Source organism: Candoia aspera, chromosome 3 (assembly GCF_035149785.1).
Source record: "Candoia aspera isolate rCanAsp1 chromosome 3, rCanAsp1.hap2, whole genome shotgun sequence".
Taxonomy (NCBI): Eukaryota; Metazoa; Chordata; class Lepidosauria; order Squamata; family Boidae; genus Candoia; species Candoia aspera.
This window is the reverse complement of record NC_086155.1, coordinates 35,684,934-35,703,545: the sequence shown is the minus strand read 5'-3', so window position 1 is coordinate 35,703,545 and position 18,612 is coordinate 35,684,934. Positions and strand designations below refer to the sequence as shown.

Genomic DNA, 18,612 nt, shown 5'->3' with positions numbered 1-18,612 from the left:
TAGAGCCAGACATCCTGAAGAGTGAGGTTGAATGGGCCTTAAGAAGCATTGTTAATAACAAGGCAGGAGGAGACGACGGCATCCCAGCTGCACTGTTCAAAATCTTGCAAGATGATGCTGTCAAGGTAATGCATGCTATATGCCAGCAAATTTGGAAAACACAAGAATGGCCATCAGACTGGAAAAAATCAACTTATATCCCCATACCAAAAAAGGGAAACACTAAAGAATGTTCAAACTATCGAACAGTGGCACTCATTTCACATGCAGTAAGGTAATGCTCAAGATCCTGCAAGGTAGACTTCAGCAATTCATGGAGCGAGAATTGCCAGATGTACAAGCTGGGTTTAGAAAAGGCAGAGGAACTAGGGACCAAATTGCCAATATCCGCTGGATAATGGAAAAAGCCAGGGAGTTTCAGAAAAACATCTATTTCTGTTTTATTGACTATTCTAAAGCCTTTGACTGTGTGGACCATAACCAATTGTGGCAAGTTCTTAGCGGTATGGGGATACCAAGTCATCTTGTATGCCTCCTGAAGAATCTGTATAACGACCAAGTAGCAACAGTAAGAACAGACCAGGGAACAACGGACTGGTTTAAGATTGGGAAAGGAGTACGGCAGGGCTGTATACTCTCACCCTACCTATTCAACTTGTACGCAGAACACATCATGCGACATGCTGGGCTTGAGGAATCCAAGGCTGGAGTTAAAATCACTGGAAGAAACATTAACGATCTCAGATATGCAGATGATGACCACTTTGATGGCTGAAAGCAAAGAGGAACTGAGGAGCCTTATGATGAAGGTGAAAGAAGAAAGTGCAAAAGCTGGCTTGCAGCTAAACCTCAAAAAAACCAAGATTATGGCAACCAGCTTGATTGATAACTGGCAAATAGAGGGAGAACATGTAGAAGCAGTGAAAAACTTTGTATTTCTAGGTGCAAAGATTACTGCAGATGCTGACTGCAGTCAGGAAATCAGAAGACGCTTAATCCTTGGGAGAAGAGCAATGACAAATCTCGATAAAATAGTTAAGAGCAGAGACATCACACTGACAACAAAAGTCCGCATAGTTAAAGCAATGGTGTTCCCCGTAGTAACATGGCTGCGAGAGCTGGACCATAAGGAAGGCTGAGAGAAGGAAGCTCGATGCTTTGGAACTGTGGTGTTGGAGGAAAATTCTGAGAGTGCCTTGGACTGCAAGAAGATCCAACCAGTCCATCCTCCAGGAAATAAAGCCAAACTGCTCACTTGAGGGAATGATATTAAAGGCAAAACTGAAATACTTTGGCCACATCATGAGAAGACAGGACACCCTGGAGAAGATGCTGATGCTAGGGAGAGTGGAGGGCAAAAGAAAGAGGGGCCGACCAAGGGCAAGGTGGATGGATGATATTCTAGAGGTGACGGACTCGTCCCTGGGGGTGTTGACGACCGACAGGAATCTCTGGCGTGGGCTGGTCCATGAAGCCACGAAGAGTCGGAAGCGACGAAACGAATAAACAACAACAACTATCCATCATATTCTCAGGAGTCTTCTCCAACAGCAAAGTTCAGAAGCATCAGTACTCTTCCTATCCTGCTTCTTCAAAACTTTCACTTCCGTACAGTGTCTCAGGGAATACTATGGCTTGTAGATTTCTGTATTTGTATAGAATTGTAGCTATAGACACCTCACGGCATTTGAATATCTTTTCCAAGGCCTTCATGCCTTCTCTACCAAGTGCTAGACTGCTAGTTGCTTTACTGTTGATGATTGATCCTAAAAGGCAGAAGCTGTTCACCACTTTGATATATATCTTCATTGCCAGTTCTAAGACTGGTTGTTCCATCTGTTGTCATTAGTTTGGACTTCTTTATATTTAGTTTTAGTCTCATTTTTTCACTGTGCTCTTTGACGTTTATTACTAGAGCTTGCAGAACCTTTGCATTTTCAGCTATCAGGGTAGTATCTTAAGCGTAGCACAGGCTATTGTTTCTTTACTTAGAAGTAAATGCCATGAATTTGTTGCATATAATATCTTGCATTGGCTAGTAGCCTCCACCTTCCCATGGTCTTATGCTTTTTAATTAGGATTTTTTTTTTGCATGGGTCATTTACTTGCATGCTAAGTGACCTTATAGAAACTTTCACCAGCATCATTTTTCTAGTCATATGTAGCATAAAATACAGTTTGGCAATGTCACCTAATTCTTGACTTGTAAGAAGCATCTGCTTTCTGTTTCAGATCTTACTGTGTCTGAAGTCACAAAAACTACAAAAATTACTTTTGAATTATAAATACTTTCAGTATACTAGAGTTTTAAAGTCATGGATTTTGCTATAAAATGATCAAATGTTAATATACTTTATGTTTTTTTTTAGTTTCTCCATATATAATAGTGTTTGAATGAAAAGTGGACTCCCTAGAGTGCATTTCTTGGCTTGAAGCCTAGGAAATGTCCTTCAAGAGGGAATGTATCTTCTTTCCTCATTTTTTTTAGCTTATTGCTATTTTTATTGCATGTACATACTGTTCTCTGTAGCCACTTATGCAGTATTTAAATGAAATTGTTTGTTTCTAAAAGTTGCCTAAATATGATTAAACTCCTGAATGTGCCAAGAATATGACCTGTGGGGGATGAAAGAAAGTTGTACTTCCTCTGGATTTCTGCCTTTTTTTTGTTTTTCTTCCTAACCAGAGTTATGGATAAACTGATTGAGACCTGAGGTCTGTAGCTACCTTTGACAAAGTATGTGAAGAGTTATTTCATTTTACAATACTAAATCATACGAATTTATGGGACCCTTAGTTTGTGCGACAAACAAAAAAGAGCTTGACTGCATTGACTGTATACCAGTCAGGGAAGGAAGATGTCTGAACGGACTTGTAAATTCCTGTGTGTTTAACTGCTGAAAGGGATCTTCTGTGGCAGTCCCATGATGAGAACCTGCTGCTGGGCGTTGGAGCAGCATTCAGTACTCAGTTCACTGCAGGCAAACAGCTTTGCGTGTTTTCTTTTACAGGAAATAGCTGCATTGTTTTTGCATCAGTTTAGCTCAGCCTAGAGCCAATTTCTCTGCGTCTGCCAACAACACAAAATCCTTTCACAGTATATAGTATTTAGTATAAGGTGGAGTACTTTTCAGTAGCAACCTCATGCAGTGGAATACCCTCTTCCCAGAATTGCATGTAATCTCATCCCTCCTTGCGTTTTACAAGTCTCTGAAGACCTCCTGTTCTAATGGATATTTAGGAATCACTGTATTGGTGCTGGTTCTGGTAGTTGCTTTTATTTTGTCTCTGTTGTACAACACCCAGAGTAGATTGGGGTGATTCATCAGTACTGTAAAAAGAAAAAAAAATCATTTGCCAGGTATGAACTCGTAGTCATATGTAAGTTTTTCAAAAGCAGTAGTTCTCTGATGTGGTCGGATTCTGCATGTTAGAAGAAGTTAAACAGTAAGATTGAAAGTGGGACTTGAAATAAAGTGGTGCAGTATGGAATGTTCCTATTCAAGGTGCAAGAAACAAGCAATGCCCTTTACTGGGGCACTCCATTCCTTCTCCTACTTTCTGGGGTTGGTTCTTTGTTTTGCGGGGTTTGCCGTTCTCCCTCACTCCACTAATCAGACATCATCTTATGGTCACAGAGCAAGCTAGTTCTTCCTTGAAAGGTTGTGCTTCCCTTCCCCTGTTTGCTTCTAAAGACTTGTCATAATTTTGCAAACTGTAAAGTATCTCAGAGCGTATAGATATCTCGCACTTCGTGCAGATTGCGTTACTCTGACTATTAAGGAATCCATATGCTCCACTGAAATTTTTTAAAAAAAGGAAATGACTCTCCAGTTGAAATACCAAATGATTTGTTATTGGACTGTATCTGATAAAACTCTTTCCTAAAATTTCTATTAAAATTAAATGTCATTTTATTGTGTCTGATTAAAGGCCTTGGGATCTACCTTAAAATATGTGTTGCCGTGTGACAGTTGCTGTGATCCTTCCTTCCAAGAGAAGTATCTCGTTATTTTTAGTGTCAGACAGCTAACTGAAACATGGAAACCCCAAAAGAAGCCTTTGCATATGCTTAAACTATATATGCATTATCTTAAGTATGCGCCAGACTTTTCTATCTCAGCCTGCCTTATTGTATAGCACCAGCTTGGCAACTGCTAGCATAGCCTCTAAAATCAGTGTAGGATAAGAATCCTTGTGTAAAACATTGAGGATAAAATGAAAGGAGCAAACATATATTTAAGATTAACACTTTACATAATTTCCTCAACTGATGTCCATTTATTTATCATCTATCTTATGTCCCTCCTTTTGTTCAGGAGCTCAAGGCAGGTACATAGCAACTCCCTTTTCCCCACAACAGTCCTTTGAGTTAGGTTGATCTGGGAAAAGGGGGCTGGCCCGAAGTTACCCAGTGAGCGTTCATGGCTTTGGGAGAAAAAAATTAAAGAAATCAAAGGACAATATAGAGCTTGTGTACTGGAAATAAAGCAGAAAATGGAGATGATCTTTTTTTGTGTGTGTGTGTTACAATATATTTTGAAAGAGCCAGTTTGGTCTAGTGGTTAAGGCAACGGGCTAGAAACCAGGAGTCTGTGAGCTCTAGTCCTGCCTTAGGCATGAAAGCCGGCTGGGTAACCTTGGGCCAGTCCCTCTCTCTCAACCCAACTCACCTCAGGGTTGTTGTGGGGAAAAATAGAAGGAGGAAGGAGTATTACGTATGTTCGCCACCTTGAGTTATTTATAAAAATAATAAAGGGGGGATAAAAATTAAATAAAATATTTTAAGCTCGGAGGAAGGATGGTGAGGTGATTCACTTTGCCAGGGATAGCTAAAGCAATTTTTTGTGCACATGTGTGAAATAATTTAGCTTGGCAATGGGAAAAGCCGAATTCAGTATCTTAGGTATCTATGAGCTTTATTTAAGTGTTATGAAATCCACATTGCTCACCAGGTGAAGGTTTGAGCTCAATCCTTGCTGCCCCCCAGATAACAGCACTTTGCACAAATATCTGCAGAAGAGTAGATTTCATGCAAGTCAACTTCCAAAGGTTTTGTACTATCTGAACAGGACTGCTGTGGAAGTAGAATTATAAAGCTACCCTAAACTGCTTTCCATTGATTTTCTTCCCATCACACATACTAGCTATATAAGAGAAAAGGGAGGCAAACACTGTCTCATGCTTGCGCCTGTTATGGCTTATGAATATTATAAGCACTGATAAGATTAAAATCTAAACAGCAGAATATCCAGTTTCCTTTAGTTGACTTAGCCAGTTTTTTTACTTTTCAGCATCATTTCTTATCTCTTAACCAGTGACAGAGATGAGCAATAGGTAGAGAGAAAACAGTGTTATGCTCCCCTCTCACTCTTCTCTATAGTCTGATGCACTGGGAGATGTAATTCAACTAATTGGAGGGTAATTTTTTCCATGATTAAATCTTGGATAATTTCTGAATTAATTTGAGACAAGCATGGGATAGACTGGATCCCTAAAGTGGCAATGAGTTGGACTCCTCCTGACGCTAAAGGACAACGAGGACGCCCTCGAATAACATGGCGAAGAACACTGACACAAGACCTGAAGGCATTGCATATCACATGGAAGGACGCCAAAATATTCACCCAAGACCGAAAGAGCTGGAGAACCCTTACTGCCCGCTATGCCACGTAGCATGGACTCAGGGAGAGGGATGGGATAGACCACCTATCTTGGAATAGACTGCCTTATAAGGTGTTTTGAAAACTACAGTAGAAAGTAGAATACAGATTTTTTGAAGAAATCCTGGAATTTACAGCCAGTATAGCTAATGTATTGAAATAAATTGTTATGGTATATTGTATCAGTTTATAACGTTTCCCTTTCCTATTAATTTCCAATTACTAAACTAATCTAAAGGAATGACTTTTCCTATCCAGTTATAAAAGTTATCTTCAAAAGGTGGCTAATAAATGCTGGAAATAAGTAAAAAATAAATTTCATTCCTAATGAGAATGTTTTGAGGATGAAGAGAGATCCTTATTAATAAGCAATATGTCTTTCTGATAGCTCTCTTCTCCCTGCAGTGCTGTTGTTGAACTGATGTATAGTTACTCAGTTTGGGAGAAAATACCATTTTAGGGGCTTGAATATTAGAGCTGAAACAAAAGCCATCAGTTTTAAAAAATGCTCTGTTAATAGGCTTTTTAAAAAACAATGCCAAGATTGATCTTTCATTGTGGCATTCCCATAGAGATTATTAAAATGGGAGAGTAGGTTTATGAGTGCTAGTTACAGAGGCAGAATCAAATTGGCCCCAAACTGAAGTAGATTCATAAATAGGCAAGGGAAAAGTTTATAGCCATAGTTGTTGAGTAGATATAATAGTTGTGTTTCTTAGTGAGATGGAGTATCTTGTAAACACTAATATATTTATAACTTATTACATTATACTTCCAACTACTGATGGGAAAATGATTTTATGAAGTTGAAGAAATTCTGAATTTGTAGCAAAATGTACTTTTAGTTCTTTTCTGTTTTTAAATGTTGGAATGTTTATTTATAATTGGTAAGTTCAGGATCTTAAAATTGGCTCACAGGTCTTGAATTGTATGATTTGTTTGCCTTTAAATGCAAAGCTCTGCTCTCCCTTCCCACTCTCAGTTAATCCTAGCAGAAGCTTAACTACTGTTGATTATGAATAACTCTATTGTTCTGGATATATTGACATAGTGTTTAAAAAAGATTGTGTGTGTTTATAATTAGGAGATTATTAACTTTACCTTGGGGGTTAAGCTAGATTTCCTTCAAAATGGTATTTGATACTCTCTTTATTGGCATGGTAGGCTACTTTTAATTGTTTTTTATCATTTGCCAAAACAAGCAATTATGAAGAAAAAAGTAAAAAAAAAATCAGATTTGCAAACGTGCATTTGGATTTATTATTATTACTATTTTTTGGAGATATGGGACAATCACAGAGATCCACAGAAATCAAGTTTAGTGTAGATAGACAATTTTGTGGAAAATACATGCTGCTCTTCCCAAGAAAGTGTCTTTTCTTCCTTTATTATGGTCACTGATCAGCTTTTTATACATTTTTGTAACGTGATTCAAATTCATAGACATTTTTAACTGATTAACAGAAATAAATAAAATGGTTCTTACTACAAAACATTATAAATACAAGTTGCAGAATACTAAAAAATCTAAATATTTAAAACTAATTGACTAAATTATCAACCTACTTCATGAATAAAATATTAAATACTAATTTTACTAAACTACTAAATGTGTTTAGGTTTGTATATATCCACACAGAAGAGAATGTTATTGTGGTTGGTGACTGGTGAGATATAACAGAAAGGCTTAAAAATGTAAAACAGCATTAGAAAGCATAATAAAATTTTGTATATTCATAAGACCCTAAAATTAGGAATGTGTTTTCCTGCATAAAGCAATAGCAGCCAAAATAAATTTGTGATGCTCCTGGAGATGTTAGCCTTCTGGTCTGACAGTAAAAAATGAATAAACTCCTCCTCAGAACAGGTGGAACTTCTGTTAGTAAGCAGAGTTATGAGGGAAGAGACACTGAAGAACATGTGAGGGAGAGTCTCAGTTTCCTCCAGTGTCACAGGGCACTTTTGCTCTGCCGAAAGGATATTGTTAAGCCTCCTGTCCAGGAATAACACACCTCTTGTTCCCTGTTACGTTTTTGACTGACTTACTCTGATTAGCAGAAAATGTGATTATGATGGTAATTGTTCTAATTTCTAATTAGTAAGAAGTAAGTAGTAATACTTACCTGATTGGCATATATTTATTTTACACACAGATTAATAATAAAAACGCCTTTGAAAATACTTATGCAAATTTTAATTTGAGATTTGTAAGCTACTTGATTGACATCGAACATGGCGATGGTTAAAATAGAGTCACTGAAATCAGTAGGATGGGAGTAATAGCTATTCTTATTATCTTATTCTTAAATAATACTAAATCTGGATTTATCACACAGAATTCGCCTGCTGCCACTGTGTTCTTAATTCTGCAAAACCAAGCTTGTTGGGTTCACAAAGTGGGGGACTTCAGAATGTTTTCTTCTTAAAGTAAGTGTGCTGTTTATATGCACCTCTTAGTAAGTGATGACACCCAAACTAATTTAGCAAATATATAACTGAGGGAACTGTTTTATGAACTGTGCTATTTAGTTTAACAGGGTACTTGTTACTTATAGAGATATAATTTAATATTGCCTGTGTACATTTGGTAATCTGTTTCAGGTTAATAAGCTTTAGTCAGTGTTTAAGAGACTTTAATTTTCCACTTTTTGTACCTGACCTACCTAATGTTGATTCTAAAATGTTAAAAATCTTGTAAAAGGAGAACACTCTTCTTACAGTTACATTAAAAAGTGGCTAAATTTTAGACTGTACAAGTTTGCTGAGTTCTGCTGAGATCTCTATCTTGAAGCTTTCTGGGCTTGTGGAACCAATAGCTTTCTTTCTCATACAAGTAGCAGCCCAAATCCCAAGTTGAAAGTGAATCTATGCCTTTGGCTTCCCTCCAGCATTCCTCACTGAGCAAGTAAGAATTTGGAATGTCAGAAAATAGCAAAAGGGGAGGGAAGATACAAGTGTGTGAAGGCGTTCCTGATTTGGAGGACGGAACAAAACACAGCTTCATCTGGATTGCCCTTTTTTGAAGCAGCATTCGTTCCTTATTTGTACTTTCTCACTGATGATGCAGCTCAGTTCCAGTAGTGAAGATCTGCCTTATAAATGCTGTGGATTAAAAATGCTTTTCGAGGAACTCTCTTCCTAGCTGGACAAATTATCAGTCTTTAGGGTTTGTCATTTTTGTGATCAGATTTCTTTTGTTTGGTTATCGGGAAATATCCTGGCTTCACTGTATGGAAACTGTTGTTTAGCGAGGAATACTGTGGAAGATCTGAGGACCGATTTAGTTTTGAGGTTGGCTCTGTCTGATTACAGAAGCTCCCTGGGTCTATCTTACCATGATTAAAGAATTATGGAATACTGCTGACTGTAATATTTTTCCTACAAACATTATCTGGATGCTTAGAAACTTAACACTTTGAAGAATGGATAAAACACTGTAATTGTCAAATCAGTTTCTTCTTACTTTAGACATCACTATACAGCCACAGCCAGAGACAGAGGAGTGCTATCTTATTGCTACTGAAAGTTGCCTTGCTACCACCCTGAATGGACCATGTCTTCCTTGTATACCAGGAATAAGGAGTACACTCGAAGCAAAAAGTCTCAGTCTGATTCTCCCCCATCATCTCCTTCCCCGATTGCAAAGACACTCAAAGTAAGCAGTCACTTAATTTCTGTATTTTTATTTCAACTTCCTAAGGGCTGGCCTTGATTACGTGTTACATATATCTTTCCTGACTGTAGTTTCAGTGCATAGTTCATTTCTGATCTCAAAGTCTTGGAGTACATTAAAGCCCTAACAAGGCTATATTGTAGAAGGAAACTTCAATAAAATAAAACCTCTTAATTTTACCTGTAGTTACTGCTTCCTATTTCTTCATAGTGATCAGGAACTGCATCTGCTAGATATTTTTACCAGCACATACATTTTAAATAGAAATGAGGCAAAACCTGATCAGCTTGTTAACCTGCTGTGTTTCTCATGTGTCACATACTTAAATATTTCATTTTGAAGTTTGACATCCAACTTAGCTGTGTAGTATTGATGGAATGGTATGATGTGTAATACTCCACGGTCTCTAAAATAGCCTGGATCTCTCATACAGCAATTGTCATTGTTCTGTCTCATATTATTTCTTCAAATGCCCAGAGTCCAGTGTGCAAGTAGGCATTACAAAGAAACTTGAAAACTCAGATTCTTCAGAAGTTTTCTTGAATTGCTCCTTTTCTGTCTCAGAAGCTTAAAAATAGATGGGGTAATATTAATTGATCAAAACATTACTCCTTCCATTTTTTATCTTCTAGGCATACTGAACTGTTTGAAATGTTTCTCTGTAGCAATGGCCATCGTAAATTTTCCACAGATATCTGGAATCCACATTGTCATATTATGAAAAATGTAGGAATAGGTATACCAGATTAAAGAAACTGTAAAGAATATATTTTGATTATTTTTGATTATTTTTACCTAATTAAACAGCCATTGACATTCACTTGCCAAATTTCAACAGCTGTGTGCATTCCTTGTTTAAATCTGATTTTGTCCTTAAAGAAAAATAGTTTTACTTCATCTGCAAAGTTACTATAAATAATTAAGTGCAATTTGCTATGCAGAAAATGGGACAAGAATGCACTCCTTTAATCTTGGAATGTTATGAACTTTGCTCTCCACCAGGCGAGTTCTACTTGTTGTGATGGCAGAAATCTATGGTGTTTCCATGGTGTTGGGGTGAATCAAGGGAATTCTTGGATATGCTGAATCCCAAATCTTCTCATTTTCCCAACAGTGCCCTACAAACAGGGAAAAGCTACTTTAGTGTGAAAGTTGGTGTAGGGAATTTTCCTTTCATTGGAAACAATGAGAAAGTTCACTGAATTTGCACTAAATAAATGGGTGAGAAAGAAAAAACTTTTCCCATTGTCCCCTATCTGGTAGTGCATAAGAAGTTTAGTTCCTCGACCTGGGACTATGCTATTTCCAAACGTTTTAGAATTATTCTGTCTACAAACTTAATTGATCATTACATAAAAATGAGCAGCTTTCTCATGATAGTTACTTCCCATCTGTACTGTTTCAGCAATTTCATATCCAGTGAGTAAGAAACACCATATTATGAAAAGTTAGAAACAGTTGCAAAGAGCCCAATAAAGTCAATCTAACATCTAATGGTTATTTTATCATGCTGTGAGATACATGTTTACTTTTCTTTGTACTTGTGCAAATCTGATGGAAAATATGAGACTATTTTCTTTAATTTCAAATCATGAAGAATGTTTCTCTTGGCTGAGAATTTACCTCTGGAGCAAATATTACCATCATTGTTAAGGATTTTTTTTAAGTTGTAAGATCACACCTTGTTATTGCTGTTAGTTTAATGTCCTCAGGAATTCCTATTCTACTATTTCCATTCTCATGCATTTGTGACTGTGAAAACCCATTAGTGGTTTGCATTGCCTCCATCCAGCTCTCGTACCACTGACCTTGCATTTGTTTTCTTCCTGCCTTCTTGTATCCCATCCCTTTGCTCTTAATTCTCATGCTACTGTTGTGACCTCGCCTCTCCCCTTCAGCAGTAATACCAAGGGTATTAAGAACTTCCAGTTTGAAAAGCATTGAGTGCCATGTAAAATGACCATATCAATAGTCTCCGTTCAGTTGATTGCTTAATGAGGCTTTTTTTCTTCTTCTGTCAATTAAGGGGCTTGTTAGGATTCATTGTTAAGCAAATAAATCAGTCCTTTATTATACTTTCAGCTGCATACCTCACCCTCTTTTGTTTTGTAGCTTTCTAGCTTCTCTTCTATATAATCACAACATAGATTAATTAATCCCATTTAGGTACTTTAATTTTCAAATTAATTTGATTTGCATAATTGTAGAATAAATTTAAACAGAAACCAACCATAGGTATTGAAGATTGTGTAAAAAAAAAAACAGGTAGTACTGGCAAGACCAGTTTCGTCTAGTGGTTAAGGCTCCAGGCTAGAAACCAGGAGACTGTGAGTTCTAGTCCCACTTTAGGCATGAAAGCCAGCTGGGTGACCTTGGGCCAGTCACTCTCTCTCAGCCCACAACGTCAGGCTCGGTAGACAAGCCAGTCAGTCAATTCCTATCGCAACCAACAGATCAACATTTGGTTGGTCCAAAAAAAGCAGACCCTGCACCTGCCAGAAAAATGCTAGCAGGAAAAAAAAACCAGGTAGTACTGGCAAGAAACCAAAAATGAGTGTCTTTGGTTTGGGTTTTTTTGCCCATGCTCTTTTTTACTGTATTTGAAATCCTCCCCCAAATCAATTTACCGTTTACTCTGCTGTAATTGATTGATTGATTATGCGCCACCAAGTCATTTTCAACTCCTAGTGACCATGTAGATTTTCTTCATGACGATCTATCCCTAACCTGGTCTTTCAGGTCTTCCAATGGTGCACTCATCGCCACTGTAACTGAGTCCATCCACCTTGCTGCTTGTCGTCCTGTTCTTCTGTTTCCTTCCACCTTTCCCAGCCTTAGAGCCTTTTCCAGAGGGCTAGGTCTTCACATAATGTGTCCAAAGTAGAATAATTTGAGCCTGGTCATTTGTGCCTTGAGTGAGAACTCCATTTGATTTTATTTTTGGTCTTCCCTTGTGGCTCTGTTCATTTGCTTGAATCATCTTATGCTATTTGCTTAAGTACTATATTTTTTGCAATATACCTCCTCTTTGTACTTGTATGGGGTTGGTAAATGGGTTGTCATTTGTTTCAGCATTTGTATTAGATTAGGGCCTAACCACTTCCATATTGTTGCCAAGCTCTGGAGCCTATAGCAGGCTATCACAACAGGCTGATGCATTCTGGAAGTCCAAAAATGAAACTATAATAACTATACTAATAATTCAGTACTACAGTATATATTAATTAATGTTTAAGACTTAAGGCATAAGAGAAATCAAATAACAAGCAATTGACAATTTATGGGGAATGTAGCACAAAGAATATTTGAAACTAACAGACAGCAATCAAATAAAAACTAATCTATGACAATTTAGCAGATTATTCAATGCAACGAGAGGCAAGAAATTCAGACAATAACATTTGTTTCAAGATGAAAGAAAGTTGAGAAAACACATTCAGAAAGTAGCACATTCAGAGAATCGCACATTCAAATCAGTGAGAACAGAAGCAGAAGTTCAGAGAGGGGCAATGGAAATGATTTATTTTACGGTGTTGAGCTATAGAAGGAAGAAGCAGAAAGACAAATGCATAGAGACAAGTTCACAACAAAGCCAGAATTTTAGTGTTTTCCTGTCACAGCAAAATCCATGAAGAAGCAAAGCCTAAGGTTTTATTGATAGACATGAAAAGAAGGAACAAATCAGAATCTGCAGCAGTAAGACTTGGTGTTCAATTTAGTCATTCTAAATTGAAACAGCTAACCCCATCTAATGGACCTCTTTGGGTTTCAGAGGGAATTTGGGTTTTTTCCTGAGATTTTGATACACAGCTCAATTGAGGCCTTGGTCACCATGTGGAAGGAAGTGGTGGCATCATCCTGTAGGTTGTCTCTGTGCACAGATCCTGGTATGCCCCCTGGTTTTCAGAGGGCCTACAGGGACTCTGTTGTTCTATGAAGCAATAGAAGATATCTAGAGTGCCGCTGGAAGAAAACTACTTGCAAATCTGAACAGAGACAACTACAGGTAGTCCTTGCTTAACAACCATTCGTTCAGGGACCAAAGTTACAATGACGCTGAACAAATGGTATTTACAACTGGTCCTTGAAGTTATGGCTGTTGCAGTGCCCCTGCGTTCAGATGATCAAAATTCGCGTGCCCACATTTACCATCGCAGGTGCGCTTTCATCTACCCCCACCCACCTATCTCCCCTCATCTCTGCCCTTTTGGCCACACTGCACTCTGCCCTGCACTCCACTGTCACCGCTGCCCCCAGCTGACCTGGTTATTTTTTTTCTCTTTGTTTTTTGTTGTACGTTCCACAGAATCACATGGTTTGAGTTGGATGGCCCTACAAAAGGAAGGAAGGAAGGAAGGAAGGGAGGGAGGAAGGAAACCTGGATGAATAAGACTAAGAGTACCATCAGACCCAGGAGTTCTAAGATAAATATGCAGTGAGGCCCATTAATATTTGGGGCCAGTCATGAGCAGTTTATAAAACACCAAAACATTCATAGAAACTCCTAACTAATGCTACATGAACGCCCACCCAGTGGTTAGGATAAACCTCCATCTCCCCAGATGCTTTCCTAAGTATTCTTTGAGGTATTTCCCCACAGCAAAAGGCAAGAGTTTCACCATGGATATATGCTAACACTGCGTACTATGTTTGAACATTTAATCACCCATTTTTAAATATAACTTCCCAATTGTTAATTGTGACTCGTGCATTAAAGGAGGAGGTTGCACAAAGTGAAACCTAATATATACAAACTAAGGGAAAATAGAAATGTTTATGAACATTTGAGAAGCATTAATGAGAACTTGACACAAAAAGTAGGTAGGTAGGTAGGTAGGTAACCTTAGTAATACTTGTTTAAAGGCATTACCTATTGGCTTCTTCTTAAAATAATTTACTTTGTATTCATTGTTTACTTTCTGCGATCACTGTTCCAATTAGTGATGATTCTGTCTGTTAAAAAATACCTTGATTAAACCTGTCAGAGTCAGGAATTCTTTTTCTGTCTTGCTCATTTCACACAGCATTCAATTTTTTCTAACAATGTACCATTAAGAGGAATTAGGGACTTCTGGAAAGTTATGTATAGCCTAATAAAATGCAAAGTATATTACCCATTGACAGCACACTAAATCTTGATTTGCCCTGAATAGAAGTTATCAATATCATACTTCAGAAAGTTGCTATAGATAATTATACTGTCTTCCCAAAGAGTCAAAATTCAAGTGTTACAGATAACTACAGCTCTCTTTGGATATCAACTATATGAGGGAATCGGTGATTCTTCCCATTTGACCTCCTCAAACTGAGAGACAGAAGTTCTTTAAGAGGGTGCAGCCAAAAAGCTAAGCAGAGTCAGACCTCAGTAGTACCTGGATGGTCAAGCACCAGGAAAACCCAGGGCTTTAGGACAGACGCAGATTTTTTTTTAAAAAAAACACCCTAGAAAAAGGCAATGGCAGATCATTTCTATTGTTGCCAAGAAAAGAACACAAAGTCAACTCAACTTGAAAGAGACTTTTCTGTTTTTTCAGTTGCAGTCACTTGAATATGATTGTATTCATTCACAGGATCATGATACCTAGACTCATTAATATTTGTGTTTCTAAGGAAAGATGTAATTGCTTTTAGCTTAACACAGTTACACTCTTCCATCAACATATCCAGTTCAGAGAGGCAGGGTCTGAAGCATGCATCGAGTTTTCTCGATCTTCCAAAGATTTTGCCTTTCTTCCTTGCTGACGTATTTCACCCATAACATCTGCATAATGCTGTGCTACTTAGTTCCTTAACTCTTTCTTTTTTTTTTTTGTAAAAGAACTTTATTATTTTTCAAAGCATAGTTAAAATACAGAATAGAGTATAGAAAAGACAGAGTGTAGACCTAAAGAGAAAAGAAAAACTATGAAAGGATAAAGTTAGAAAAGAATAAAAAAGGAAGTGAGTTCCGACCTTCTCCAATACAGATATAAATGCAATTACAAATCTAATCTCTTACCATTAGTTAAACCTTAGTAACATTATTTGTATAAAATCAGACCTTTTAATCATCAAAACCCAAGATTAAAGCCTCATTTTTTTTATGACATGAGCAAATAGTCTAAAAGTGGTTGCCAAATAGAAACAAATCCAGAAACGGTATGTACTCTTATCAACACTGTTAACTTGGCCATTTGGGCCAGCTCCATCAGTTTAATAATCCAGTCCTCCACTGTAGGAATTTGTGGATCTTTCCATCTTTGTGCATATAAAAGTCTCACTGCTGTAATCATACATAAAAGCAAAGTCCCATGTTGTTCAAGCTGTTTCTCCATCAGTCCCAAGAGAAACAGTTCTGGGTTTTGTTTTGTTTTTTTAAGTCCAGTTTGAGAATCTTTTGTATATTGACACATATTTGATCCCAAAATTTTTGGGCCTTCTCACAAGTCCACCAAAGATGATAAAAAGTTCCTTCGCCCTGAGAACATTCCCACCTTAACTCCTTCTTCAGCACCCACTTTTTCTATAATTACTTTGGCATAGCCCTCTTGCAGAAGGAACATGCAGAAGGTAGATGTGGATCTTTTGTTTGGAGTAAGTTGTAATAGACTGGCAATTTTTCCCAGATTTTGCAACTGTAACAACACTATCTTTCTCAATCCCATTCCAAATTATCCTACTGAAATTATGAAAGTAGTTTTTTGCATGGAAAGTGTGAGCTTTGATTCTTTCTGGTACTCAGCACTAATCCCAAGTCTCCAACTTTGATCTGAGGTAATGATTCTCAGTACTCTAATAAAAAACAAAATTAATTCTGCAAGCCTGAAATATACTGATTCTGACCTGTTTTAACTGTGTTATCATGTCTAAGTACCTGTAGCTAAAACAGGATGGGTGAGACTCAAGCAAAATTATTCTTTGAATGTGTACTTCTTTACATTATTTCCTTCCCCACCTCTGTGCTGGTTCTGAACAGTTGATATTTTTAATTATTCTCAGACCTGCTTTTTAAACTTTCATTTGACAGTTTGGGAAATAAAAGGATAGGAGCAGACATTAGTTATATATATTGAACAGGCAGGCAGATGATTCTAGAGCCTGGCTGATATTTGCTGTATTTTACCATTTTTGCTTCAGCAAAGGATCGTTACCTTGTCGTGGTGCTGGAGCTTGAGCACCTCAATGATGCCATGAGCTAAACCGTGAAGGGCCACCCAAGACGGGAAGGTCATGACAGAGAGGTCAGACTAAATGTGATCCCTGGGGAAGGTAATGGCAACCCACCCCAGTATTCTTGCCGTGAAAACTAAATGGATCAGTACAACCAGAGATATGTCGTTATACCATCGGAAGATGAGACCCCCAGGTCGGAAGATGGTCAAAATGCTACTGGGGAGGAACAGAGGATGAGCTCAACTAGCCCCAGACGTGATGACGCAGCTAGCTCAAAGCCGAAAGGACGGCTAGCGGCCGACGGTGCTGGTGGTGAACGGCGAATCCGATGTTCTAAGGATCAACACACCATTGGAACCTGGAATGTAAGATCTATGAGCCAGGGCAAATTGGATGTGGTTATTGGTGAGATGTCAAGATTAAAGATCGACATTCTGGGCGTCAGTGAACTGAAATGGACTGGAATGGGCCACTTCACATCAAATGACCACCAGATCTACTACTGTGGACAAGAGGACCACAGAAGAAATGGAGTAGCCTTCATAATTAATAGTAAAGTGGCTAAAGCAGTGCTTGGATACAACCCAAAAAACGACAAAATGATCTCAATTCGAATTCAGGGCAAGCCATCTAACATCACAGTGATCCAAATATACGCCCCAACCACAAATGCTGAAGAAGCTGAAGTAGAGCAGTTCTATGAGGATCTGCAGCACCTACTGGACAACACGCCTAAAAGAGATGTTATTTTCATCACGGGAGACTGGAATGCTAAGGTGGGCAATCAAATGACACCTCGAATTACAGGTAAGTATGGCCTGGGAGAACAAAACGAAGCAGGACACAGGCTGATAGAATTTTGCCAAGACAATTCACTCTGCATAACAAACACTCTCTTCCAACAACCTAAGAGACGGCTTTATACATGGACTTCACCAGATGGACAACACCGAAATCAGATTGATTACATCCTTTGCAGCCAAAGGTGGCGGACATCTGTACAGTCGGTAAAAACAAGGCCTGGAGCTGACTGTAGTTCAGATCACGAACTTCTTCTTGCACAATTTAGGATCAGACTAAAGAGATTAGGGAAGACCCACAGATCAGCTAGATATGAGCTCACTAATATTCCTAAGGAATATGCAGTGGAGGTGAAGAATTGATTTAAGGGACTGGACTTAGTAGATAGGGTCCCGGAAGAACTCTGGACAGAAGTTGGCAGCATTGTTCAGGAGGCGGCAACAAAATACATCCCAAAGAAAGAGAAAACCAAGAAGGCAAAATGGCTGTCTGCTGAGACACTAGAAGTAGCCCAAGAAAGAAGGAAAGCAAAAGGCAACAGTGATAGGGGGAGATATGCCCAATTAAATGCAAAATTCCAGAGGTTAGCCAGAAGAGATAAGGAATTATTTTTAAACAAGCAATGCGCGGAAGTGGAAGAAGACAATAGAATAGGAAGGACAAGAGACCTCTTCCAGAAAATTAGAAACATTGGAGGTAAATTCCAGGCCAAAATGGGTATGATCAAAAACAAAGATGGCAAGGACCTAACAGAAGAAGAAGAGATCAAGAAAAGGTGGCAAGAATATACAGAAGACCTGTATAGGAAGGATAACAATATCGGGGATAGCTTTGACAGTGTGGTAGGTGAGCTAGAGCCAGACATCCTGAAGAGTGAGGTTGAGTGGGCCTTAAGAAGCATTGCTAATAACAAGGCAACAGGAGACGACGGCATCCCAGCGGAACTGTTCAAAATCTTGCAAGATGATGCTGTCAAGGTAATGCATGCTATATGCCAGCAAATTTGGAAAACACAAGAATGGCCATCAGACTGGAAAAAATCAACTTATATCCCCATACCAAAAAAGGGAAACACTAAAGAATGTTCAAACTATCGAACAGTGGCACTCATTTCACATGCCAGTAAGGTAATGCTCAAGATCCTGCAAGGTAGACTTCAGCAGTTCATGCAGCGAGAATTGCCAGATGTACAAACTGGGTTTAGAAAAGGCAGAGGAACTAGAGACCAAATTGCCAATATCCGCTGGATAATGGAAAAAGCCAGGGAGTTTCAGAAAAACATCTATTTCTGTTTTATTGACTATTCTAAAGCCTTTGACTGTG

General features: G+C 38.3%; 1 protein-coding gene across 6 annotated transcripts in view; it reads left to right on the top strand.

Moving 5' to 3' along the window:
- Positions 1–18,612, top strand: part of PPP1R12B (protein phosphatase 1 regulatory subunit 12B) — a 147,209-nt gene that overhangs the window by 87,066 nt on the left and 41,531 nt on the right. Inside the window, exons 19-20 of one of the 6 annotated variants that reach the window (XM_063297367.1) lie at positions 8,000–8,090; positions 9,132–9,256. The exons of 4 other annotated variants lie outside the window; for them this stretch is intronic. In XM_063297367.1, the coding sequence (XP_063153437.1) occupies positions 8,000–8,089 (90 nt within the window). In that variant the 3' untranslated portion in view covers position 8,090; positions 9,132–9,256. Of the gene's footprint in view, positions 1–7,999; positions 8,091–8,689; positions 9,319–18,612 lie in introns of those variants that run through there. One more of the 6 variants, XM_063297368.1, reaches the window with a different exon arrangement.